Source organism: Diorhabda sublineata, chromosome 2, assembly GCF_026230105.1.
Source record: "Diorhabda sublineata isolate icDioSubl1.1 chromosome 2, icDioSubl1.1, whole genome shotgun sequence".
NCBI lineage: Eukaryota > Metazoa > Arthropoda > Insecta > Coleoptera > Chrysomelidae > Diorhabda > Diorhabda sublineata.
In genome coordinates this window covers 39117639-39144444 of record NC_079475.1, presented here as the reverse complement: position 1 = coordinate 39144444, position 26806 = coordinate 39117639, and the positions used below count along the sequence as shown (strand labels likewise).

Below are 26806 nucleotides of genomic sequence, written 5' to 3'. Positions count from 1 at the left end.
TTATTATAGAAATTGTTGTTAATTTTCATTGGTTTGATTATGAATTACATTAAATTTTTATAGGTTAGTTTTATTGGTTAGTTGATTATATTAAATTTTAATGTCGCGTCAATATATTCTGTTGTTCTTCAACGGAGAAAACTTTCCTGGGTGATAACTCCAAAAATATTCAATTACATCTCCTATGAAGAGCGTGATGTCAAACGACATTTTTGTCGATGTCAACAACCCCAATGTCTCGCAGTTACAAGGGGAATGTTTAACTACATGAACCAAAGCGACGCTATTTGACGTTGCATCAAGCCCGAATGAGGGTTGTTAAACCACTCTGTTGAGACGTAATAACGTCGAAACTAGTGGTTACAAGCCCATCGTTGCAACTGCGAGTCATTGGGGATGTTAATATCGACAAAAAGGTCGATTGACATCACGCTCTTCAGAGGATCAGACAAAAAGGAAGGAAGGAATTTGTAGCTTAATCGAATTATCCGTTTGTTAGAAGGAGATAGTTTACAGATATGGTACCAGATCTCTTTACTGGTATTGGATGTTCTCTGTCTTTCAACTTTAATACCCTATATCAGTTTCAAAGATAATAATTGTTTTTTTTTATTTTAGCATTTAGCGTTTGCCATCAATGGGATTAAAAATATCTCTTTCGCATGGACTCTAAATAGACTATAACCTAACCTCACTTAATCTATTTAAACTGTTTTTCAACAGTGGGGTAAATTTATATACACGATATTTTACTTATGAAATTTATTTGAAAACTTATACTGGACTTACTCGAATTTAGATCAAAAAGGAATTCCTAGAATTTTATGAAGAAAACAAACTAACGGATAAAAAGGCCTTCCTAGAAATCATATAAAGAAAAAATATAAAAAATCGTCGATATGATAGAAACATATATAAAAAGAAACATCAAACGATTTCCCTGAATCGGCGTATTCGTCAAATTTTAAACTTTCATTATAACCGGACAGGAACTACATCACGATCCATGTCGTAGACGAGTTCGTAAAAGTAAAATACATATTATTAGGTACCCGTTTCACAATATGAGGGTTATTATATAGGGTGATTAATTAATATACTCTACAAAATAAAATTCCGTTAGAGAATTACCAACATTCATAAGATGATTCAATTGTTTATCATTTGACTAAAAAATGAATTTTTCAATGGAAGTAATTTTTGATGGACGCCATTGACGTGAACAGTGAGATTATTTTTTTGTTTGAATTTCTTGGAACAAATGTGGCATTCGAACTGTGCCGGCTGATTACACTCGTACCTTCTGTGTTGTCGTAAACCATTTTTTCTTTTATATTTTTTGTGACATGTTATACAGCAAAATGCACCGTTTTCGTCGACATAATAATCTAAAAAAAAATTACTTATTGAAGTAGATTTCATTAGCTACGAAACAGAAATTATCTAAATATGTATGAGGTAATTTTTGTATATTACACTAAATTCTGTAAATTATAGATTATATACTTCCTGTTTTAATTCCCTTTAAGACCCTCTAAAAAACTGGGGATTATACCGAATTTAGTAACAAGATAATCTTTAATTACTTCACTTCACCACTTGATGATAACTCGGAGCTACTCACAGAATTTAACGGAAAAGTGATAATTTGGTAAAAAAAATATTGGAACGATTTTAGACCCAAAAAATAATTAGAAGGCACTGTATTTATGCTATTTTGATAATTAGGATGCGAAGAGAATGGAAATGCATGGATGGGAGTCGATTTTTGAAAGAAGCGAATCAAAAATCTCCACTGGTTCACGTTAATCCTAATAAATGTTTTCCGGTTTCCTTTTACTGCAGAAAATAGAGCGACCAGCAGTATGTTAAAGAGGTTGATACTAAAACGAGAAAGAATTCAAAATTGAAATTAAAGAAGTCTAAGTAAAAGTAACAATAGCATTTTAGTCCATAATAATATAATTTTTAATTTGTATTTTAGATTGTTTTCCTCATATTATCTATCCATCACCAAGATCGTTAATATAATTAACAGAATCTTTTCTAGAGAGCCGTCTCAAGTGGTTGGTGGTTTTCCTCTAAGCTAAGCAATTCCATTTTTCTGTTTTCGATTTCCCGTTATATCTTCGGTAACTTTTTGTTTCTCACCTTCATCTCTTCTCTTGTAAATCCACCAGGAATAATGATGAGTGGTTGATGTAGTTATGTGCTTCAATTCTAATTTATCAAATGCCAAACGCTTCGAGGACATACTAAACCGATTTGGAATTGGATTAGTGTAGGCAAAAAAAATATTCAGTTAATACGTTTATTAAGTAAATTATCCTAGTCAAGGATACTAAATAAAAACTTGCTACAAATGATTCAAAATTATTATATTAAACATGATTTGATAATAAATTAACTACGTTATTTCCAGATTACATATTTCTGATAAACACGAAATGAATAACTTAGATATCCAATGGATTGTAAAGTTTACAGTTTTTTGGAAAACTTAATATGACTAAAAAAAGTTTATTATATGTAACTTTCACCTGATTTTGAGGATAGATATTTTCGGCTAAGCTTCCGAAAAACGCCAATGAAATTTTACAGGCGACGTCGATATTTTTGAAATTCCCGCGACTTTGCAAGGTCGAAAATCGCGGTCATTTCGTGCGCAGGCAAGTAGGAGCAGAAATATCCGCCATTTTGCGCCTTCATATTATTCACAAATAACATCATCCCAGATACAGACCTTCCCAAAAAGATGGAACCTTATTAAAATAGCAACAATTATGCCAACAGAGGCTCAAGCATAAATTTGGGCCAAATAATCTTGTGTTTACTGTTTACTTGTAGTTTACTAAATGGTATGATGATGGTACCGTTTTTGGCCACTTCAGATGTTTCGGAAACATCAAAGGCATATAGTTCGACCATAAAGGTTCAGCGGCAGAAGACACATGGTTCGAACGATTGCACACTAATGTCCGTCAAAGAATAAACATCACCTATTGTTGTTGTGCGAGGATTTTTATTTGAAGAGAAGACGATAAAAGAGGCCTCAATCTTGGAAACAAGAGCTACGTCTTCAACTATGCCCGTGAAGTTTGTATGGACAGTTTAGACCGAGCTTATGAAGATGAAGGCCAAATTGGTGGGGATGGTCCCGATAACTCCAGAAGTGTCGAAACATTGATGGAGCTGATAAGGAAGCATGTCAAAGTCGGGAATATCATTCATACTGACTGCTGGAAAAGATATTTGGTGCTAGAAAGTGAAGGCTACCAGCACTTTACAGTCTACCATCAAGAGCACTTTGTTGACCCTGAAACAAGGGCCTACACCCAAAATATTGAATCCAGCTGCAAGCATATGAGAAGGAGAATATCGAGGGGGAGAATCAGAAGTAAATTGTACCTGCATCGTTGTGAATTTCTCTGAAGACGGCGAGTCCGGCGAAAAAATGTGGATCCATTCGATGTAATCATTGTAGATATAAAAGTTTTGTATCCTGGAAAGAATGATCGACCTCCAATGGAAGAGGATGATGAAAGTGACTAAATTGTTGTGGAGTAAAATTGCTTTTCGTTTATTTCTATTGTTTTTATTGCTAATTCGAGATTAGGAAATACGCCGATGCTATAGATTCGGTCAGGTTAGGTTAGGTTAGGTCCGGTGCGTTTACTATCGTATTTCTATTGTTTTTTCGTGGCACGATTAGGTCTTTTTTGACCGAATTTTTTATTCACGTTTTCCGCGCATACGCACGATCTCAGGTATATTTTCTTAGTCCTTATTCGATTGTGACCATTCCCTATCTTTTTACCTTCCAATTCCTCTATTCCTCTTGGCGTTTTTCGGAAGTTTATCCGACATTTTCTATTAAGGAACAAAGTTGTTGAAAGTTCAATTAACGTTAACGTATCAAAACTTAAAATACTCAACTTCCAAACATTTATGGATTCTTCTTAAAAGCCCATGCTGAGTGGCGTTTCGAATTTCTTACGGTGAAAGAGTTCGAAATGCATTTCCTGATAGTCTTCTTTTGTATTTAGCATCGAAGCATACACGATATCTTTTATACGACCCCAAAGAAAAAAATCTAATGGGTTGATATCCGGTGAACGGGGAGGCCATTGATGCTATCCATCGTGTGCTATCCACAGTCCTCAAAATACCACTCAGCACGGGTTTTTAAGAAGGACCCTGTATAGGTAGGATGCGAACTGATGAACGGAACCACTTCCGCCAGCCAGCTAGCTCGTATGGGGTCCGGGAGAGTGAGAGAGAGCATATCACAAAACTGGCCTATCTCAAACTCTCTCTAAAAAACGTTGCCAGCTCTTAGAATATTATTTCAATCGCGTGTCCAATTTGTGTATCAAAAAAACATGTTAAAGTAAAAAGAAAAAATTATTGTATAATAAAATAGAAGGATTGGGAATTTTAAGATATTTTTGTGTATTAAAAAGCTACAATTTCGAAAATTTCGAGTTTCCTAATAATAAGAGCAAAAAGAATTTGAAAAATTGAAAAAACCAATCAGAAATTTTGGTAAACTAAAAAGATCGAAAATGCCCGTTGAAAATTTATCAAAAACTTCATTAAGTATCCTTAATATTTAATGCCTATAGAAAAATAAATTGTGATGTTGTACTTACAAGAAAATATTTTTTTTACTATACTACAAATTCAGTAGGATTGTCAGTAACCAATTTTTCAGTTTTTAATAACTTATTTATTTTCACTAAAATGTTCACCGCTATCATATGCTGATATAAAAAGGAAAACAACAAACTGAAACGAATTACCTTTTGCCATTATAGTATTCTAAATATTGAATAAATATGGCAACTGTGTATCGTTAAATATAATTGACAATTATTCGAAGATATTCAGTGATAATTTCAGGGAAATGTGGACAAGTCAGTATACCAGGCATTACTTAAAACAAATTGAACTATATTGATACAAAATGTCCCTACGTTTTGCGAAATACAAGGGACGTACACAAATTAATATTGCAAAAGATATTATCCAAAGAAAGATTGAAAATTATTTGATTGAGGTACCAAATACATTATCAAATCAACAGGAAGATAATGCAATAATAAAATATCATTAATGGTATTAATAATGATAATTAATTGAAAAATAAAAAGAAAAACATAAACAAAAACGCCGATTTTTTTTGTAGTAGTATTTCAAAGTATACTAATTAATTTCGACATTCAATATTTTGATTTCCAAATTTACTTTTATTCCAGACTGCGTTAAACATGAAGGAAACTAAAAAAATACTAAGTTGTAGGGTAAGTATTTTTCAATAAAAAAGATCCCTTACACGTTTTTTGTTAAAGCTACAGTTTTCTTGGAAACAATTCAAATTCAAGTTTATAAATACCTCGTATAGACGCCAAAATAACCATATAATATTACGAAAAATGTTTTTTGATGAATCCAAAGTAAAATTTCATTTTAATTATCAAATATTTTATTGAAAAAAGAGAAAAATCATATAGAGGCTACATCTTCCTCAATATTGATATCGGAATCTTCTTTTTCACTACCGGAATCATCGTTACTTGAGTCATTTGAGTTTTGTGGAACATAGTTATCCGGAGAAAACCGGAGCAGGTGCCATCTGACCCCACCGGATACTAATAAACAGATCCGTTGTATTTTGTACCTGTATACTTTATTACCTGTACAATAATCACTTCCTATTCTCAGAACCCTTTTGGTTATGATAAAGCAGTCTCGAATTTTATAATAAAATGATTATAAAGATCGAGACTTAAATAAAAACTAATTACTGTATTCAAAAAATTATTTGTACTGAAAATTTTCTCAGAGCGAATGAATTCACAATCATATATTCAAATTGTATCATTTTCCCAACATCTTCTTCCCAATATTTCAATCCATGTGGTAAGCGTGCGTCAAATGTACGGAATAAAGGTAGTGAACAACTACCAACACGCCACGCCACGCCATCCCATGTGGGATTGTGTAAATAAATTGTTTTTTATTCATACGGAAGTACATATGATACCGATTAGGATCTGCTTCCAGTTCTCGGATTAATACTTGAAAAGCACCATGTTTCTCACGATTTTTGTTTATTTTATCGATCCGATATCTTCTTATTTTTTGGTTCTGGAAAACCACAGATACCACAGTCTCTAGGCCACAAGACGAGCTCTTCATAACGTACTCAAAGCTACTGAGAATTTTTTTCATAAAATCCAACCAATTTTGCATGGCGTAGGGTGGCGTGGCGTGTACTAGTGGGTTTCTACCTTAGTGTGGCTTTACAAGGCGGAATTCGTGTCTTACGCAGCCAGCAGGTCTCTTAAGTACTTTATAGTACTAGTAAAAAAAAATCAGCATTTCTGCGTTATTTTAAACGTGTTTATTTCATCTAAAATAAGTTATATCACAAGAAAATCAAATCAGATTTATTTGAGAAGTAATTTTCCTCTATATTTATCTTTTCTAGAACCAGGATCAGCCATTATTATAGACCTTAGCCTGATTGTAATTGTTCTCGAATAAAAATATGGTTACCATTGGCAGATGTGGATAAAAAACTAATGAAAAGAAGAAAATACAATGTGGGGTGCAGTCAAGTGTGTTGTTGCGAGAAAAAATGTTCCCAATTAAGAAAAAGTTTATTTTTTTTATAAAATGTCGTATAATGTACGTAAATTCGATTTTGATATATCAACATATTCATCATTTGTTAAATCGGTTACTGACATTTCTATTAAATTCAAACTACAATAAGTTACATATTAATTTATTCAGTTAGATGCAAATTCCTTATATGTCTCATTATTTCATCCTTTCTCTTCATCTTCTGTCCACAGATGGAGCACATAAACTGAGGCTTTTTTCCACATTCGAATACAATATGGCGACGTAAAACATGGGAGTGTTTATAAGTTTTGGAGCATTTGGGGCATTTGAATTTTTTACTTTTGTGATCATTGAGTAGTATGCGTATGATTGTTTCGTGTGCTTCTTGTTCACCTAGAATTTTTTTCAATTAGAAGCAGCGAAAAAAAATTTATTAACTATACATTTATATTGTTCTATTATATCGGTAATAATGTAAATGATGGTTTTAGAAAAACTAGTACGAAATTATAAAATTGTTTATTAATAATAATGCAGACAAATCAAATCAAATAATTCAGTTTTTTTTTTTAATAAGTTGTTGAAGGATAAAAACGATATCTCGAAAGCCATCTGCAATATGTTTCGTACTAAATTCTTCATCATCATCATCATCAGTATCGTTATTATCAAAATTTTTAACTTGTTACCCTTAATCCATTTCCAAATCTGTTGGTTCTTAATTTTTACCATAATTATTTTATGAAAGTTTTGGAAATCGTATTAAAATTTCTTTAAAAATTCTTCTCCACGATTTCTTTTTAAATATTTATTTATAAGACGTCGGGGCGATCAGTTTTGATAACCCTTAGACGCTGGGCTTCAAAATATACTGCTGCTACAGGGTGTTTTACATGTTTTGTTCTTTAAAAGTAAAATTTGTTGCTGGATAAGCAACGAACTTATTGACAGAATTACAGATAATGTAAGGGTGTGGGGACAAAAAAAACAGCTTAGTAAGTAAAATAGGGGATGATTGAAAATGTTATTTATCATTTCCCGCATTTTAGCAGTTGTCAAATGTGTCAAATATCAACATTACGTCTCTGTGTTTAGTTTCACGAATGGAAAATCAATAAGAAAACCAACGACGTGAAATAATTGTTTTGTGGAAAAAAGTCAAAATCTGAATAATTCAAAATCACTTTGTAAGAATGGGGATAGCTAGACAAACAATTTATCTGTCGACGTGTTATGACAGGTATTTAATAATAATAGAAGAGAGAAGTTTTGGTTAGAGCGGTTCATGGTAAACTGGGAGTCAGTTTGCGAAAATTGGAAATAGATAAGAATTATGTGAGCAACAATCTAAACAAATATTTTAAGAAGCAACAAAAATAAAAACGACAACAAAAGTCTGTGACGAGATTTAGCCTAATAAAGGTTTGGAAATGATTATCGACGACGAGACATATTTTACTTTTGACGGGAGTGGAAAGGCCAATAATAAAACTTATTATTGTCAGAAATATATTTCAAAAAACACAGAAAGTTTTGAAGTTTTGATTTGTTATCTTTTTCAACGTAAATTTATCCTAGAAACTTTGTAACCGCCAAAATATACAATGTGTTTGATTTAGATTAATACAGTTTATAATAAAAAGCATCTTTAAGAAAATTCAGAGTTTTTGCCAGATATGGCAACTGCTCATTAAGAAGTCTGGGAATGGAATTTGAAACCGAACGTATATTCGGAAAATTGGGAAGCAACCAGACATGAAAAATTGTAAAAGAAAATTTCAAGCAAACCTCGGCAAATGCCTAATTCAGTATTTAATAATTTAATTCAACATTTGAAAAGAAAAACTAGGAAAGCGATTCGACTGGGTGATAATTCAGTTATATAAATTGTATGTAATTATAGTTTACGATTTAAGGGTAGGTACACAACGAGGTACTCGACTTTCGAACATCCTTTAGTATCCTCTTTTTTTTGAGTTTCACTCCATCGCATTTTATTTAAGTGAGAACAAGGGTCAATGATCTAAAATATATATACTAATCTCGGTTTTTATACAAGAATTTCATTTTTATCGCAGTTCATACCGTTTATTATAAAAATTCACTGCGGTTAAACGACATTACTGATGAGACACCACCAGTGTTATCGGTTAGTTATAAATCATTATAAAATAAACGAAATTGAAAAAATATTTCCTTTTCCAACAATGCATTTTAACAAAAAAAATAACGGAATGAATACTATCACCATCAGTTATTATTTTAAAACGTTTCGCTTGCAATTACAACAACCGTCGTCAGTGCTTTCAAAAATTAACGATATTCGAGAGAAAACGAAAACTATTTCGAGATAATATCAACAAAATAATCCTTGGAAAACAATTTTCTAATAAACAGAGGCTTTAATTATCATTATTACATTAAAAATGATTTTCTGTTCAAAACATTGGCCATTAATTGCATTCGAATCGTTCTTCCAATAAGTGAAGCTAATTTACATGCTTTTTCAAAAGTAATGTTTTCTGGCTATGTGTCCTTTCAGATGTTGTCTTCTTTTAAATTTCGAGTGGCAAATGCTACATTCGAAGGAGTAAGCTTTACCGCAATCTAGGTAGAGATGAGCTTTCAAACTATTTGCATTTCTGTAAATTTTCAAGCAGTTTGGACAATGATAAATAAATCCTAAAAATTTAATAAATATAAGGTACAATTATGGGCGAGTTTATAATATATGTAAGTTGATTTATTTCTTAAATTCAAATTAGAGAAAGTCGCTGAAGAACTTTGTCTGATTTCTCAAGGTGCGTTTCACAAAGAATTGATAATCTGTGGTGATGGTGATGAAAAAGTAGGGCGTAAGTTCAGTCCGTACATTTGCAGATCATCAGTTAAAGTGATGATTAGTGTATTTTCAATAATTCAAAATTTCACACTTTCCACTATACGACGAACCAAAAATTTTAGATCAGTTCCTCAAATGACACCATGGCATAGTAATTCGAAAGTCAAAAAGCACCTTTTATTGGTTTTATAAACATAGGAATGTATCCAAATTTAGTTGCATTCTTCTTAAGTCCATTATGATCCGCTTCATCACGTACTACAGCATCACGAGGATGTTCCCATAGAATGTTTGGCATTGTTCATAAAAATAAACCTGAATTTTTACGCCGTTTCATACCCGTGGATGAAACGTGGGTCTATCAATTCACACCCGAAACAAAACTACAATCAAAACAATGGGAGAATCGGCTCCAAAGAAGGCAAAGACTGTCTGCAGGCATTATGCGAACTCATTGCAACGATTGAGCGAAGAAATCAAGCAAAAACGGCCGCATTCGGCTAAGAATAAAGTGTTGTTTTATCAAAACAATGCACCAGCTCACACATCCGTTATTGCAAAGACGAAAATTAAAGATTGAATTGCTACCGACAGATTTAGCATCCCCAGATTATTTTCTGCTTCGACACTTGAAAAAATGGCTTGGTGGTGGTGGTGGCTATTCTGAGGAGCTTGATAATTCTTTTAATAAAAAGGGCACAGAACTTATTGAACATTCCTGGGAAAAGTGTAAGAAGATTACAATGAAAAATTGCTCGTAATTTTTGTCCAGAATATTCAGTTGTTAGTGATATGGACATGGACTATATCTTGGAGACGTCAGAACAACTTTAAAACTATTTTTACTGGTATAATCCATGTTTTCTTTAAATGTGTGATTTTGTAGAACCAAATTTAGAAAAAAAATAATCATAATTATCAAAAGAGTATTTCGATTTGGTTGGAAATGAGAGTTATGTGTTAACTGCTTCCAATGATGAAGCCCAGAGGATACGAAGGGAAAATAAAATTAGAAAATGCGAATTAAAATTATTTATTTCAATACATAACTTTATATTGATTTGTGTGATATTTTAAATGTAATTTTTGGTATAAGAAGGTGCATTTTTTATATATAAGATATTCAATTTCAATCTTTATCTTTCATCTAATTGAAAAATTATATAAATTTGTATAAATTGAATATCATTTTCAATAGAAATAAATAAACTACTCTATAAATATCAAGGGAATTCATATTTTGCATTTTGAAATAAAAAAAAAGAAGTTATGTCCTCTAACAAAACTTGTAGTCAAAAAACGCCTCTGAGGCCTGTGATAAAACACGTAAACTAATAAAATAAGCAAAATAACTGTAATTTTTGGTCTAATTCAGAAAAATTTTTCAAACCAGAGATGGCAATCAAATTCCGGGAGTTTGTTCATAAATTCGGATACTGGCAACACAGCGTTATTTCGTCCATCTGACGAAAAACCCTATGCAATTGCAATTGGTGTATGAAGACAAATGTACGCCAAAAACACGCGTATCATAATCACAATAACTGTTTGAGCAGTGTATAGAATTAGGTGAGGAATGTTAGTTTTTCCTCGAAATTCAAGGCATCATCAACGAATGTGGTTTTATTGATCAAACTGTAACTAAACAGTTCTATATTAGTGGCATAGCGCGGCTGAAGACAGACTGGATTTTGTATAACAACGCACCGACCTGTTCCTCATTGATCGTATGAAATTTGTCCACAAAATAAATATTCTAAGGAATTTTCACAACGAAAAACATGTTTATTGGCAATAGTACATAGTTCCAAAGCTTAGACTTCCCTCTATTTTCGACATAAAACATGAGGTGTATCATCTTATCTAAGAGTCGTAGAAGTCTTCCACCACGTCGGTTAAGATCTTTCTTTCAGCTCATCGTCAGTTGTGAAATGCGTCCCTTTCAAGCGTATCTTTCATTCAAAGAAGAAATGTAATCAATGGTGGCCAAGTCAATGCTGTAAAGGAGATGACTCTCCTTTTTTCTGACTCTAGCGATCTACAACAATTGTTGTGCCTGTCCCATAAGATACTTACCATCATTTTGTCGCAGGGCAAAATTGCTTAAACTTCTTCGGCTTCTTTCACTTTCAGAATAACTAACGATGGACATAAGGACACTCATACACTTTCCTCTACACATTTTGCACAATTTCTAATGAATGTTCACCGAAGGGAACGAATCACAGATAGTAATTTGCACCTGGCATTGGTGAGAGAATAATCAAATTTCATCTTTCACGGCTACCAAGATAAAAATAAATGTGGTAGACAGCTAAGCTACACGCTTGTCTCACCAAATTCCTACCAGCAGCGTTCCTAACGTCCGCGGCTCTTTGGGAACACTCTTTTATGATCAATTCTCGTAAAAGAAGAAGAAGCACGTGAAATTAATCCTTAATTTGGAAAGAAGTAACTTGAGATGATTACCAAGGATACTTTGATTTATAGTATCTGTTTGTTTTATTCGAAAATTCTCTGGATCTTGATTGCAACATCTCGTAGATGAAAAAAAAAGTAAATTCCCCATTAGAATCATTTAATAAAGAAGAATTCTATGTCGTCTCATAACGTGTCCTCTTAGATGCTCTCTTCTCCTAAAAGCTTCGAAGCATATATCGCAAATATGGATTTTTTCTCTTCCGCAATCCCTAGAAAGATGGGATGTCAAGGATTTTTTGTTTTTGTATAATTTAGAACATTGAGGACATCTATGTTGGGCACTGGGATCTAAAAAAAAAGCTTTAGATTAAGAGGTTCCATTTTTACAATTTCTAATTACAAACATATACTTGATTGGTTGGAAAAAGTAAAACCGTGCACAAATACTCTCAAATTGAACATCCAATTAGATCTATGTGCAAAAAATGTGGCATTTTCATTAACATTTTGAACTACGGAAGAAAATTGCTTACATATCATTGGTACACATATTCCATCCACTATTTTTGAGAGAATACGTTGTTACCATTTTGTAACATTTCGAAAGTTTCTCGCGAGATTTATCTTTTCGAAATCGTTAAGCGTATCTAGTAACAAGTTACAATTATTTTCACATGAAGATGATCGTATAAAATTGAATTTGCCCTCGCCAGTTCAACAGCAAGAGTTACCTCGTAGACCTTCCTCAATCGTATGTGTCACTCACTCAATATTTCCAACTGAAGGAAAAATGAAGAATGCTACAGACAATACAGATCGATTTTTTACATATATTCGAGAGAAAGGTAGCTAGACAATTAGTATTAATTATCATTGTACATGTGCCTTCCAACGAAGCCCAGATGTTCGTGAAGTACTGAACACTAGGCGTGTTGTATCCGTTAAGGCCGAAATTCACTAGCAACACGCATCGCCACGCCACGCCACGCCATGAATACGTGTGCATATGTTTTTACATTTATCTGAGACTTTTGAATCGTTCCACGTGGAATGGCGTGGTGTGGAGTGGCGTGTTGCTAGTGGGTTTAGGCTTTTATTCACTGGAAATTATAGAAAATCACAGCGCGCACATGTTTTCTTGGTAAATTCATATTTCGATAAAAAATTGTATTATTTTAAAATGCAATGTTGCCGAACTCTTCCAGTTTCGTAGGATATCAAAATTTAGAGGGGTTCTCGTGTAGAAGGAACATTTTTCACAGAGAGAACAGATTTGTTCTGTTAAGGTAGATTGGCAAATTTTTTGGGCACAAACTATACTATTTCATCTATACTATCCACGAGGTTTATAAGATAAATTGTACCTAAAATAAAATTTTTTATAGCGAATTGTATGGAATTTTTCCAGATGTTACTTGTGGTAATTATGAAATTAAGATATCAAATATAATCCTGATGGTTTTATTAAAATCATTGAAGCAACATATACAAATAATATCCTTTATGTCTATATTTATGAGATATGATTTGAAATGAAAATAGAAAAATTAATGATTTTATTGCTAATAAACAGACTATGGCAAATAAACGGATAATCTTTGATAAATAAATCATTTGAATGGTTTTCTAATACAGTAGGTGACGAAATTACTGAGATTTAATTTATTTTTTTGGACAATAAAATCGACTTTCTTTGGGTTATTTTACTCAGTGTGGATGTTGGTATAATTATTATTATTTCTGATAAGTTGGCATTTAAAATATTTACGAAATTTTTTTCCAGCATATAATGTTTGTTTCTAGATTAATAATTTAGCTTTTAATTCTCCAACAGTTCAAATGAATTTTCCTTTTCGACACGTCTCCAGTAGAAAATTTCGAAAATTACTTTTTCATTCTTCACGTTTCGCCAAGAACAGTCTACAGGTCTTGAAGATTTTTAGATGTTAACAAAAATGGAAAAAAAAAACAAACCGTTAGTAGAGAAAGCTGATCGGTCATGGGACTATGAAAAACCCATCCTCTACTGAAACCAAGAATAAAAAGCGACAGCTATGGGACAAACAACACATGACTAAAGCAGACAGCAATTCTATAGCAACTGGTCATCAGCAGTTCCAATGAAACTGTCTTGTAGAGATTCATCAAACAATTTTCCAATATATAAATAATCTTTTAATCCTGACATGGCGATCCTGTCGGGATTAAAAGAATTCCAGGAGATACACAAGGAAATTGGAAAACTCGGCACCAAGAGATAATAGAAAATGGAGTAGGCAACTCTAAATTCATAGTGCAGCAAGAAGTTCACGTTTAAAGTTGTAAAAGCTTTGCTGCACACTAAAGTGATCATTTTTCTGATATTATTCGTGATAAAGTGTTTTTAAATGTATAGGATAAATTTGAAAAATCTACTTAAAATCAGCGTTGCAGCCGTCTATTATGACGACTTAGCCTTAAATTAGTCAATTATTAAAATGTCATTGTCTGCATTAGTAAAAACGAGTCTAATAGAAACTAGAATACTGTCACAACTCGAAAAATTGTTCCCTGGTTATACAGAATACGTCTTTATTCCCGATTCGGCACCATATCACTGGCTGGGGAATGTGAACCCCATAGAGAACCTGTGGGAGCTTAATAAACGAGATTGGAATTGATTCCCACCAAGCGACAGTTTAGTGGAACTTACACCATAGAATTGTATCAAAACATAGAACTCCAACAACATGTAAACGTTCTCAAAGAAGCTTTTATACACAAATAAACCGCTTTCCTTACGTAATGTTATTTATATAGTATATAATTCTTTCTAAACCCTGATAATTTCGCTACCTACTTTTCAATTCTCTTAATATTTCTATATCTTTGATCTAAGAAACATATTTAACGGACATACAGATACAGCAAAAAGAAAAAACGGTGATACTTCAAATTTTAGGTGTGTAAATTCCGACGTAACATTGAAATGACAGCTTTCAGGTATAGACAAATGTTCAGAATATCAAAAATAATACTATATATCCAGAAAAACATAATTATTTACTATAATAATGTGTGTCGGAATATATGAGTTGTTTTTTATATAAATAAATATATTTAGAGTAATTGTTCACTTTAATATCTTCTGATTTATTTGATACATTTGATGTAAAAAATATATAAAGCATTTTATAGTTAAAATATACATTGAAGAGGTATTTATTATTTCCGAAACCTTCACCGATACGATACGTATTGTCTATTATTATTAGTTAACATCTTAATTATAACACTTAACTACCTATAACATTTTCAACATAATTTCGTAATAATACCTTATTCTGAGCATGTCTATCGGGTAATTTCGTAATTATAATTACAATAATAATTACTATACACTGCTCAACAATGACTCAAGAAGAAACAAAAGATATAAAGTATATATTTGTATTTAGCCTTTGTTGTCAATTTGATAAATAATTTTTTAGCAAAAAGTTATTATATTGTTTTAGTTTAGTTAATGTGCCCATAGGCATCAAATTGTGCATCGCTGAAGGGTTACATCAATTTCTATCTCTATCGAATCGCTTTCAGCATTAAATTTTCATGATAAAAGGTGACAATCCATCGTAACTTAAGCTACGTATTACTGCAAGGAAGAATTCAACCTACTAGGTTTTTTCTCATTGTATTGTAGTCCTTAGGCCTGTAGTTTCCAATTTGTCATCCTTGAGATGTTGATGTTCCTAAAGATCGTCGTGTCCCTGGTTTACCGTTTGTGATTGGTTGCTGGGTGGATAGAGTAGCCTGGTGACTGCCATTGCCGGTCCCAAGCCCTGGTAAAGGAGGAGGGTTGTCAGGTGAGGCCAGCAACCTACCGGTCGTAAAAAGAATTTATCTGCTCACAGATCCAACTGAACTCGACTGACACACGAAGAAATTGTTTAAGAACAAATTATTTGGTGGCTGTTAATACCATTAACAGAAATATTGGTTAAATTGATGATAATGAACGTTCCCTCAGTGCGCTCGGATTTAAAATTTGGATTTGTAATTATTGTATTTTTCCGATGATTATCCTAATTATAAAATGAAGTTTTTGTTACCTCAAATTATGTTATTTTAGTGACTAATTCCTGTTGTTGTCTCTCTTTCCCAAACCAAGTGAAGAACTTACCACAGAAGAAAGAAATTGAAACAAAGGAGGCTATATAAAATATTTAGTGTCTTTATCATATATTGAGCACTGTATATATACAAAAAAAAATGTTTTTTAAAAGAGCATCAATCGATTTTTCAGAAAAATTTCACAGAATGAGATATTTACAGGGTGGATAACATAATGAATGCAACTCTATATATTTTCATATTGAAAACGTCGAGATATTCTTCTCATTATCTTTAAATACACTCAGCCAAAAAACTATCGCATTACACTACTAGAAACTAACAAAAATTCAGACTGGAAGATATCATAGAATGCCAGTGCTCGATCAGGCAACTACACCTGCAGATAATCCACTTTGGCGACTGTAAGCTTTACGAAGAAAACATATAGCAGCAAAACAGTTTTATGAAAAGTTAACTGAAGCTCGAAATATAAAAGTAACTTCACAAATCGTGAGAAATGCGTATTTATAAATGCTGAAATTAGAGTCCAAGTAGCTAAAACTCTTTCAAGTTTGGAGCATACTTGTGAGATGAAATATCTTCAAGATTATCACTGTTAGATAGACACGACAAGAAAGATGTTGATTTCACACAATCGTATTCATAGATGATTTGTTTTCGTTATTATTTTAATAATTGTTGTCTGATATTTATCAAAACCATATAACGATATTTTGATTAGATCAGCAGTGTAAATAGTCGTTCTGTGCCATTTGTCAATTGTCTTGTATTCTCTGTCATCTGTCGTTTTTGCTATCTATCGTGTGTTTTATATTTGTGAACTGCCGTGCGTGCTCTATTGTCGATAATCCACCCGTCAACTGTCGTTTCCGTCATCTGTCGTTTGCTTTATGATGTCCATCATCTGTCAACTGTCGTTACATACTGTGTATCATTGTAGGGACGTGAAAATGTGGTATATATTCACGTCTTAATAAATAAATCTGCCCTAAGTCTCCCCTCGGTGGTTTGAATAATTCCAAACATTTTTAAAATATATTTTAATTTGAATTTTTTTATACTATAGTTATGATGAAGTTGCATTCAATATGTTTTGTATGTGTAGTTCAATTTGTGAAATAATTTCAAAAAAATTTCATTGGTTCCACGCTACTTTCGTATGAAGCTTTTTTATTTATCTTGATTGAAATATTAAGAAACGGCAAGAAACTAATGTTTAGTTAGTGAAATATAGAGCTCACCACAACCAAAAAAAAATATATATATATGAAATATATTTATAACAAAACAATAAACTTCTAATTTTTTATGAATAACTTAACTGGAAAGAGAGCGAGTATGAAATAAAAAATAAAAGCAAGAACAAATACACGACAATTGGATTTGAATGTTTTTGTTATTTTTTCAACTTCTCACTCACTTTCTATCTATTTTTTCAATATAAAATTTACTAACAGACAGATTTTTTTACAAGCAATATTATACAAACATCCAATTAGTTTTCGTTATTCAAATTATTTTGTCTCTACTAAGTTTTTTTTGTTATTTAAGTTCAACTACTTGTTTCAAATCAAAAAATAAGATATTTTTGTCTATTTTATGTTTGTAACATTTATGTATTAACTGGATTGATATATGAATATTTATCGTGGAGTTGCTTTTCATAAATCCTCGTTAAAACCAATTTGCAGGTACTTGATTCATCAAAGTTGAAATGCAAAATCAAAGGCTAGGTTTTGTTCAAAAATGGAATTCGTTGGCAGATTTTAGAACGTTATAGTAAACTTCAATTCTACACAGTAATAATGAAGTCAATGTCTTTTAGTAGTCATTGATAAAGAAGAAATTTTGCAAAACATTAAAAGAAATATATTGTGAAAAACATAATTTAGACTTGTTTAGAAGCTTTAGACATTTTTTGTATGAACATGTAGAAAAAAGGTTTTTCAAGACAAACTGGTTACAAATGAACGTCAGTTATTTGTGAGCGTCGCCGTTCTGAATCTTTAGAACAAGACAATGAAGAATCAAGTTCAACATAAAACGTTTTTGAAGATTTGCCAAATGAGCCATAATATTTTTCCAAAATGATTAAGATGATGTTTTAATGGATTTAAATCGTTCCAAACAAGCTTCCTAATTGCTAGGATCAAGACTGAAAGAAAAGAATGTGCTTTGTCAGACACTAAAATATGTTTATATTATGAAATAATTTCGTCATTATTTTTCAGTATTATATTTTGTTGACATGTCAAAAACTTGTTGATGATAATGGCTTTGAAACAATACACTAATTTTCCTGGTGACAATAGAGTCAAACAAGAGCATCAGATGAAAAAAATTTTGTCTTCAAAGGAAATATGGAACCTGGAAAGAAAAATATATAGTCCAGAATTCATTAGTAGCTTGTGACGTGATTATCATTCCACTATTACATATGAAACTGGACATTAAGAAACAGTTTGTTAAATCACTAGATAAGGACTGAAAATTACATAAAAAAACCTTCAGCTATAATTAAAAAAATTTGACGGTTTTCGAGAAATTAGAAATGATTAATTTTTGTTAAGTTTTTGGAGATTCCTCCTTAAGAATCGATTTGCATATATAAGGGGCCCGGTATGAGAAAAATGTGAGGAGTAAAATCTATCCATGAATGACCTCGTTACGTTTTTGGTGCGCATCCTATGATGCGCAACTTTCTAATTTGTCAGTGTCAACATACTTATATTGCTGTCATTGTGAAGTTTTATTATCATTGTGTTCCGCTAAAGTGAACTGAAAATATTTTCAAATAACTATGGCAGAAAGAGGTGTAGATGATATTGCCGGAACATCTAACAAACACGTGGTTGCAAGGTATGTTATAATTCATGTATTATATGTATGAGCATGTGTAATTTGTATTTATTAAATATTTTAATAATTATCGATGTAGTTTATATAAATATATATTTGAAAACGGCACATAAAATTAGATAATCAACCCAATATGAATTATCGAGCGCATCCACATAAAATAGAAAATTTCTAACATAACCAAAAATTTATTTTTTTGTCGATGTCTATAAATTCTTCCACGTTATTATGATTTATTTTATAAATAATTTTTAAATATTAACAACTGTAGTCAATAATTCGATAATATTATCAGAAAAATCGACAATATTTTTTCATTATAATAATGTTTTTATATAATTTTCTTTCGAAAAGTTATTTTTTAGCTTATTTAAATAATTTTTATGTACTATTTATTATTGTATGTAAAAGATTTAGTGACATAATTATCTTTTTATAACCATTTTTGTTAATTATTAAGATAATATTATATTTTAAATAAAAAATTAATTATAATAATTTAAAAAAAATGTTTATAAAAACCTTTTTTTATCAATTTTCTTAAAGTCGGTAAAAATTTTTATAATTATGCATTTATAAATTTTCTAATTTTATATTTTTTGACTAGGAAAAAATCTAAACCCCCAAAATCTCCAGCCGAGAGACAGCGAGCTTACAGATTAAAAAAAAATTAATGAAGGAAGCCCAAAATATTCTGGCAATCAAGCAATCTTTTTTAAGTTAAATAAACTCTTTTTGCGTCTCGTTAGACTATTGAACTTAAGGAGTAAACTCCAGTCGTGCGTCGGAGCTGACACACACACACACAATTTTTTATTTTAGTAAATACAGGAAAATATTGTTGAAAATATGAGATCAGATGGTGTCAGCAATAGCTAAAATTTCTTCGGCGACAGTTTTACTGTAAACTGTAGTATTATTCAAATTAAGGGAGATAAAAGATTTGTTGATATCGGCTTGTTAGAATTTGGAACAGTTTACAAAGAAACAATGTTAGTTATCAAAAGAGAAATGTTTAAAGTTATGTAAATAGTATTCAGAAAATATTAGGAAGTATATAGAGAATGAAATAATTGTAAAAGAATTATTATTGCTGACAGAAGTTAAAAAATTGGGAAAAATCGACTTGTAACTATTTTTTATCGATAGAACCCGAAATATGAAGATTTTTTCAATAAAACCTACAGTTCTTATTGAGTTTCAAAGAATTTTCCCAACCTAATATATAAAATAGTATTTTTATAAAAATGATGGTTGGTATTTGATATTGAGGGTTTAGTATTTTTCATTTGAAAATAATTTTTTGTTCCCTATTATTGAGGTACAAAATAATTGGTTAATACCTCAAACTTTGCTTATTTACAATATATAATGTCTAGAAATTGAGAAATTTTCAGAAAATCATACTAAAATTTAGATATGAAGATACAAGAATTGATAAACTAAAAAAACATTGTCTTACTTCTGATTAGATTTTTGTTTCTGCACGTATAATGGAGAAATCATGATTTTGTTTTGAATCAAGTAATTCGAAAACTAATTTAGGAGGTTAGGAAGACAGTCTTTTTAGAAGGAAAATACATTCATAATAAAATGGAATGTAAAGAATATAACATTGAAAAATCTTATAAAACGTTTATCATTGTCAATGTATTGCTTTGGAAATATCTTTAAAATTCTTAAAAAACTATGTAGAAAAATATATTATTTACTAGTATCTAATGATTATTTTATAGTGTAACTATCGTAAATTCCAAAAATTTACACAATAAGAGCTCGAAACAAAAAAAATATATGTGCAGTTACATTCCAGTATAACTGTAACTAATTTTTTGGCGAAACAAGTAACGATCGTCAACTCATAGCCACGGGATTCGCCAGATTCAATCTCTGCGACTTTTTCCTATTTTCAAAACTAGAAATCCATCTATCGAAGTAATTCGTTCAAGATATTGAAGGACATTTCAGTCGAAGTTTACAACGAGTGTGTGAAAATTTGGAAAAAGCTTTGGCATTTGTAAATTTGTACTGAATATTGTTTTTTTCTTAGTTTTTTTGAAATATCACATGGTATATATATAGTTTGAAACTGAAAAACTGTCATTAATAAAATGATAACATTTCATTGGGTACATTTAGAACAAACCTCGTAACCAATATAATTAGATACTAGTAAATATAATCTAGATATAGAAAAAATATTATTGATTGCTTGTTTCAGTTTTTGAAACACCATCTACATCACCAATATCAACACCATCATTCGATACGTTTAGAATTTTTTGATTCAATTCAGAATCGATGCTGAATATTTTATGTAACTTCCTCAAATGTCTGGTTAAATGGACTTTTTGCTTAGCTTTATAATCACAATAAGGACACTTGAATCTGGGTTCCTTGCCGCATTCCCATTTTTTATGATTCGTTAAAGAGCTTTTGACTTTGTACGTTTTACCGCATTCCGAACAAGCGTAACATTTCTCGTCTATAAATGAAGCGTAATGACTTTCCGGCGGCTCTAATTTTGGTTCTTTAACGCCTAAAGCGAGGTTTTCTTTCAATATCATCATAGGAAGAACGAGATGCGAAGGCCATTTTGCGTTATCTACACGTTTCGTTTTACCTACAAGAGAAAATATTATATAGGATAAACAAAAAACAAAGATTCGTTCCTCTACCAAAGAGAAGATAATGAAATTTGCAGTAGTTTTCAAGTTAGTAGCGTATCTAAATAACTATGTTCAATTTTTGAGTTTTTTACTTCGATTTTTATACACGCGCAGTACTTTGGAATAACTGAGGTTGATTTTAGTCTTTAAACATCCCTTGTAAGTTATGAAACATATTTGTTCATTAACATTAATGAATATACGAGGGTGATTCAAATATAAATCGCCATTTTTGAATAAATGCGCTCGTATAACCTCACTTTTTAGTGCGAGAAAGATGTACTAATGTCTGTTGCCTCTACAAGACTCAAATGTATGAATGACCAATAAGTAACGGAACCCCAGACCGATGAGAACGTCGCCGCTGTATAAAAACTCATTTTGGGAAGCCCACGCAGTACTGTACTAAATTTCAGCCAGATGGGTGCTAAATCATCTGAGTTTTGAACAGACATTCACTCGCTGCGTCTTCAGCAGCGATATGAAGAGGGGGAAGAGAATTCTTTGCAGTATATGCAGCACAGACGAGACTTGAGTATCATCATCATTCAGCCTTAGACATAGGCCTCCTCCAAGTGCTTCCAGTTTTCTCTGCTCTGACCAATTTGTCCGTATTCTTTTAATATCGTCAGTCCATCTCGTAGGAAGTCTTCTTGGATTTCGTCTGTCTCCAATCTAGAATTCTTTTTGTCAATCGGTTATCTTGTATCCTTGCAACATGTCTTGCACACTGCAATATTTGGTCTATGATATCTTCAACTCCAGATCGTCTGCGAAATTCGTTATTCCTTATCTTATACCTCCTAGTGATGCCGAGCATGGACCTTTCCATTTTAGGCTGTTCTAGTTAATGTCAGAGTCTCCGCACCATAAGTCAGGACTAGGAGGACGCATTGGTTAAAGGCTTTTCTCTCAAGGCCGATTGGCACATCTCGCAATTTACCAAAGAAGCCCATCCTAGTTCTTCGAGACAGTTCTGTGGTTTGGTTGTCTCTAGTAATTTTTATCTCATATCCCATCATTTGAATATCTTTGTTGTCCACATTTTGTGGCTGACTAGGAACTGAATTTGTCAGCATCTTGGTGTTATTCAGACTTGAGTATTCTGGTGCGTAAACGCGCGTCTATCGAGTGGAGAAAGAAAGACGAAGGCGACTCAGTTGAAGCGAAGGTTATTCTGTAAGCCAGGAAGGTATTACGTGTTTTGGGACATAAGAGTAGTAGTTGCAGTTATTTTTCTCAGTGAAAAACGAACTGGGAACGTGCAGTATTATAGTAATCTCCAAACAAACACGGTAAATCAAAACGACGCGATATTCCAAACCGAAGTGCGATGGAAACTTTGAACGATTCAAGTTGGAAAGCACTGGAACATCCTACCTTCCGTGCGCGAATGTTTACATGACATGCTGAGAGATTTTCACGAAAAAGCTTCCGAAGAGGTGAGAAAAGAGTGTTACGGAGACTGTATAAAATACCAGCTCTGTTACTTGATAATATAATTCGTTATAACAAAATACCGGTTTATATTTGAACCACCCTCGTAATTTTAGTTGTCGAGGTCGTGGTTTTCATCACAGCCTCTTAAAAATCTTTATCCGTATAAGAATATTTGGATCTATTAAGTTTCAGACAAAAAATAAGAAACTGGAACCTTATTGACAGTATTAAATTACATAGATAAACTACTAACTTAAAATATACAGAGTAGAAGAAGAATTTACACACAAGTAGTTTATACTAGTATTGGTTTACACAAAATGGAAGCTTCAACGAGTGTAATAGTTTCGCCAGTATACTAAAATGTTAAACAAATTAATAAAAACAAAAACGAATTATCTATTTATTTATGAAACATTTCAGAACATAACCAAATCAATTTTGTCGACTTAAAACTAGTAGTCGTGTTTTGTAGCAATTTCTTGATTTCACGTGATACTGTAGATGAGATTTCTGCTTAAACTTCCGTTGACAATTACTGCAACTAAATTTTCTTTCGCCGCCACATTCCCATCTAATGTGGCGGCTTAAATTTGCTTTATGCATATACGACGATTTGCATCTCTTACAACCGTACATTCCTTCAGCGTTGATGAAATAATAATCTAAATAAAATATTCAATTATCATGTTTATAAAAACGAAAAATTTTCACAACTCTCCATGCATTAACAAGAGCTGAGCTACGTCTGACATATCTGGCGGGACACAAATTGACATACTTACCAATTGGATCAATAAAAAGAAAAATTGACTGCATAGTAGTTGATGAAGATCTGAAATGAACTGTATGAAATTGATTCTTCTTCCTCTTCAAAGTAGGTGTATATGTATACTGTAACGTCTTCAACGTTTTTTTCTCCTGTAAGTGAAACTTTGAGGTTTGGAAATAGGAAAAATCGCTGAAGGTCGGATTTGGTGAAGTGGGTAGTGAGGTGTGAGAAGATGCGTTGCTCAAACTTTCTTTTTCTACAGATGCCGTCGTTTTTTTCCGATACCTATAGCCTCTTCTATCTCTTTAATCTCAATCCTATTGGCGTCCAGTACCATTTGGTAAACTGATATCGTTGGTTGTCGCAGTTTTTACAAGTCATCAAAGAGCTTGTCGTCATTCAAACTGCCCAAAATTTTGCAGCAAGTTTTGCACCAAAATTTGCTTCTTTTAAAAAAGCTCATGAAACTTATTCCACTTCTTTCAATTCTGAGAGGTATTATTTTTTTCCAGACATTTGGAAAGTTGAAATACAGTTTTTTTATTGTCCTTGATTATTTTTAACTATGTCATTATTTTTTCATTAAAACTGTACAACCTCTTCCTAGTTGGTACGTGCTTTAGTTAAAACAACCGAAACCAACAACTTGTAGAGATATTTATGAGTAAAAAGTTGCCCCAAACATAAGCTTTCAACAGCTTTTATCGTGTAACCTTATTTAACGAATCTAGTACCTCTTGCTACTGCAAACAAAGCAGTATAGCCTTCATTTGTAATTTTGTTTCGGGGAAATGTTACATGTAACAGTAAAGGAAGGAATTTTTGTGGAATTTCACTTGAAGACAAGTTAATTTATACCTTGAGGAGTCTGGTATAAATTAAAGAAAAATCAGCATAATCTAGTAATTTATTTCTATTGGATACAAAACTGTTCAATGCGTTTCAAAATGTTTTATGTACGGTTTTCAAATGCGCATTCAAATTATATTTTCGCTTTGAGCTATAAGTACACAAACCACAAGCAAATTGGGGTTCCTTTCCGCATTCAAATTTGACGTGGTTATAAAGGGATGATTGATATTTATATCGTTTGAAACAACTCTTGCATGAATACTCCAGACCTAAAATTGATATAAATTTTACCACGATTGCATTACACACCGAAAAAAAAGAATTACATAACCTCAAAGTTTGCAAATTTTATGTAGAAAATGTGGTTATGACGTACGTGTACAGACAGTTTGGAAAACGTTGCCAAATCTAATGAAATTTCTTGAATTAATACAAAGAATTAATATTTTTTAGATTATTATAATGAAAATACGTTAGTTTGGCGTTTTTTAAATCATAGAATCCGTTTATCGAAGTCCTAGAAGCCTGTACTAGTACATCTGGTATGGCTTTTTGAATTTGATTTATGAATTAACCGAAATGTTTTATTTTAGGGGATCTGTTTTTAGGTTATGGGAGTCATACTGAAAAAGGAAAAAAAATCAAAAATATCTTGTGTTTCACGTTTTAATTTATTAAAATCCAATTTACATGGTTAAGAAGTGTCTGCTGAAGTTATTAAGAAAACTGAGGAACGAATCCATTTTCTGGTTAGGTCTAATTATCTGGGATATCGATAAATGGGTCTTGAAAATGCAAAATAACGTGTAACAATATAATTTAAACCAAAGATATTATGTATCTAATCTCCACATATTGTTTAAGACCAGTTCAAACGAGTTTAAATCCGGTAGATATGGTGGAATTCGTATCCATTTTTTGATATCTTATTCCTTTATATCAACCATTGATTTATAGAACCACTTGTGGTCTCTTCGTCTGCCTGGGTGTTGAAAAGAATATTTTAAAGGAAGGTAATGAAATAAATAATTTTTTCAGTAAGGAAAATCGTCTTAAGAAATAAATTGTAATGTGTGGTAAATGATGCCTTAAAGACAAAAAAACTAATATATAAATACTTGATAAGTAAAATTATAATATTTAATTTAATGTATTTCATAAGCCTACATTTCCTGCAAGAAGATCATTCAACGAAACATATTCCATCTCGTCACTAGAACCATCATCGTTATTATCTTCTTCTACATTGTTGTTAGCTTCATTGGAAGCATCAGTATTAACTCTTTCGAGTCCAGTTTCGTTTTCTGTATTGGTATTAATTATCTTCAATAGTGCATCTTGTCCAGATTCGTTTTCAGAGTTATTTGTCCAAATTCTGTTTCTATGACAATTTTCACAAGCTGGTTGATTGGTCTCTTTCAATAAAATACAAGGTTCGCATTTTGGTCCATAATCATAGCTATATCTAGATTTAAGTGAGTCTGATCCTATCGAAGGATTTATCCTTGAAGAAGCTCTATCGGGTTTTCTGAATTTAGTGGTTTTAAAAGATTTGTTCGATTTTCTTTTTGGAAGTATAATGAAATTTTCTTTTATTATCTGATGATCGCATTTTCGACACAAATTAATTTCTTTATTAACAAACGAAGCACACTTTGAGCATCTATTTTTTATACGTTTTGTATTGAATAATCGCATAGATTGATAGGTTTGTTTAGTTCTTTTTCTCTTTTTTGCTCCTTCGTTATTGTTTCCATTACACACTAATTCGTGATTAGGAGTAGTCACGTCAGAAGAACCACTACTGCCTTCCATATAACCTAAAAAAATTTATTATTAGAGTACTGATACATAGTATGCCTTCATTCGATCATGTGCAAATCTAAATTATATAAAAAAGTTTTTTCTTATTAGAGCAACGTAGAACGGTAAATTCTGAACGGTACAACAGCATTTATTTATCAGAAGTGTTTGAAACAAATCGAATTTATGGTTCATCCACCGTACAGTCCTCATTTGGAACCCAATGATTTCTTCTTAGTCCCGCAGATTGAAAAAAAATTGTTAGGTCAACGCTTTTCTACATCTGTAGAAATGCTTGATGCCTTCAAATTACGTTTTGGAGCTATGAAGAACTATGAAAATAATTTTTGTCTTATAACTTGAATTTAGAGTTCAAAATGACATTAATTTTTATTACTGTTT

At 31.8% G+C, this 26806-nt stretch overlaps 1 protein-coding gene across 3 annotated transcripts in view; it reads right to left on the bottom strand.

Moving 5' to 3' along the window:
• Positions 1 to 26806, bottom strand: part of LOC130452902 (longitudinals lacking protein, isoforms A/B/D/L-like) — a 625711-nt gene that overhangs the window by 106611 nt on the left and 492294 nt on the right. Inside the window, exon 5 of one of the 3 annotated variants that reach the window (XM_056792415.1) lies at positions 21055 to 21491. The exons of 1 other annotated variant lie outside the window; for it this stretch is intronic. In XM_056792415.1, the coding sequence (XP_056648393.1) occupies positions 21070 to 21491 (422 nt within the window). In that variant the 3' untranslated portion in view covers positions 21055 to 21069. Of the gene's footprint in view, positions 1 to 21054; positions 21492 to 25253; positions 26422 to 26806 lie in introns of those variants that run through there. One more of the 3 variants, XM_056792410.1, reaches the window with a different exon arrangement.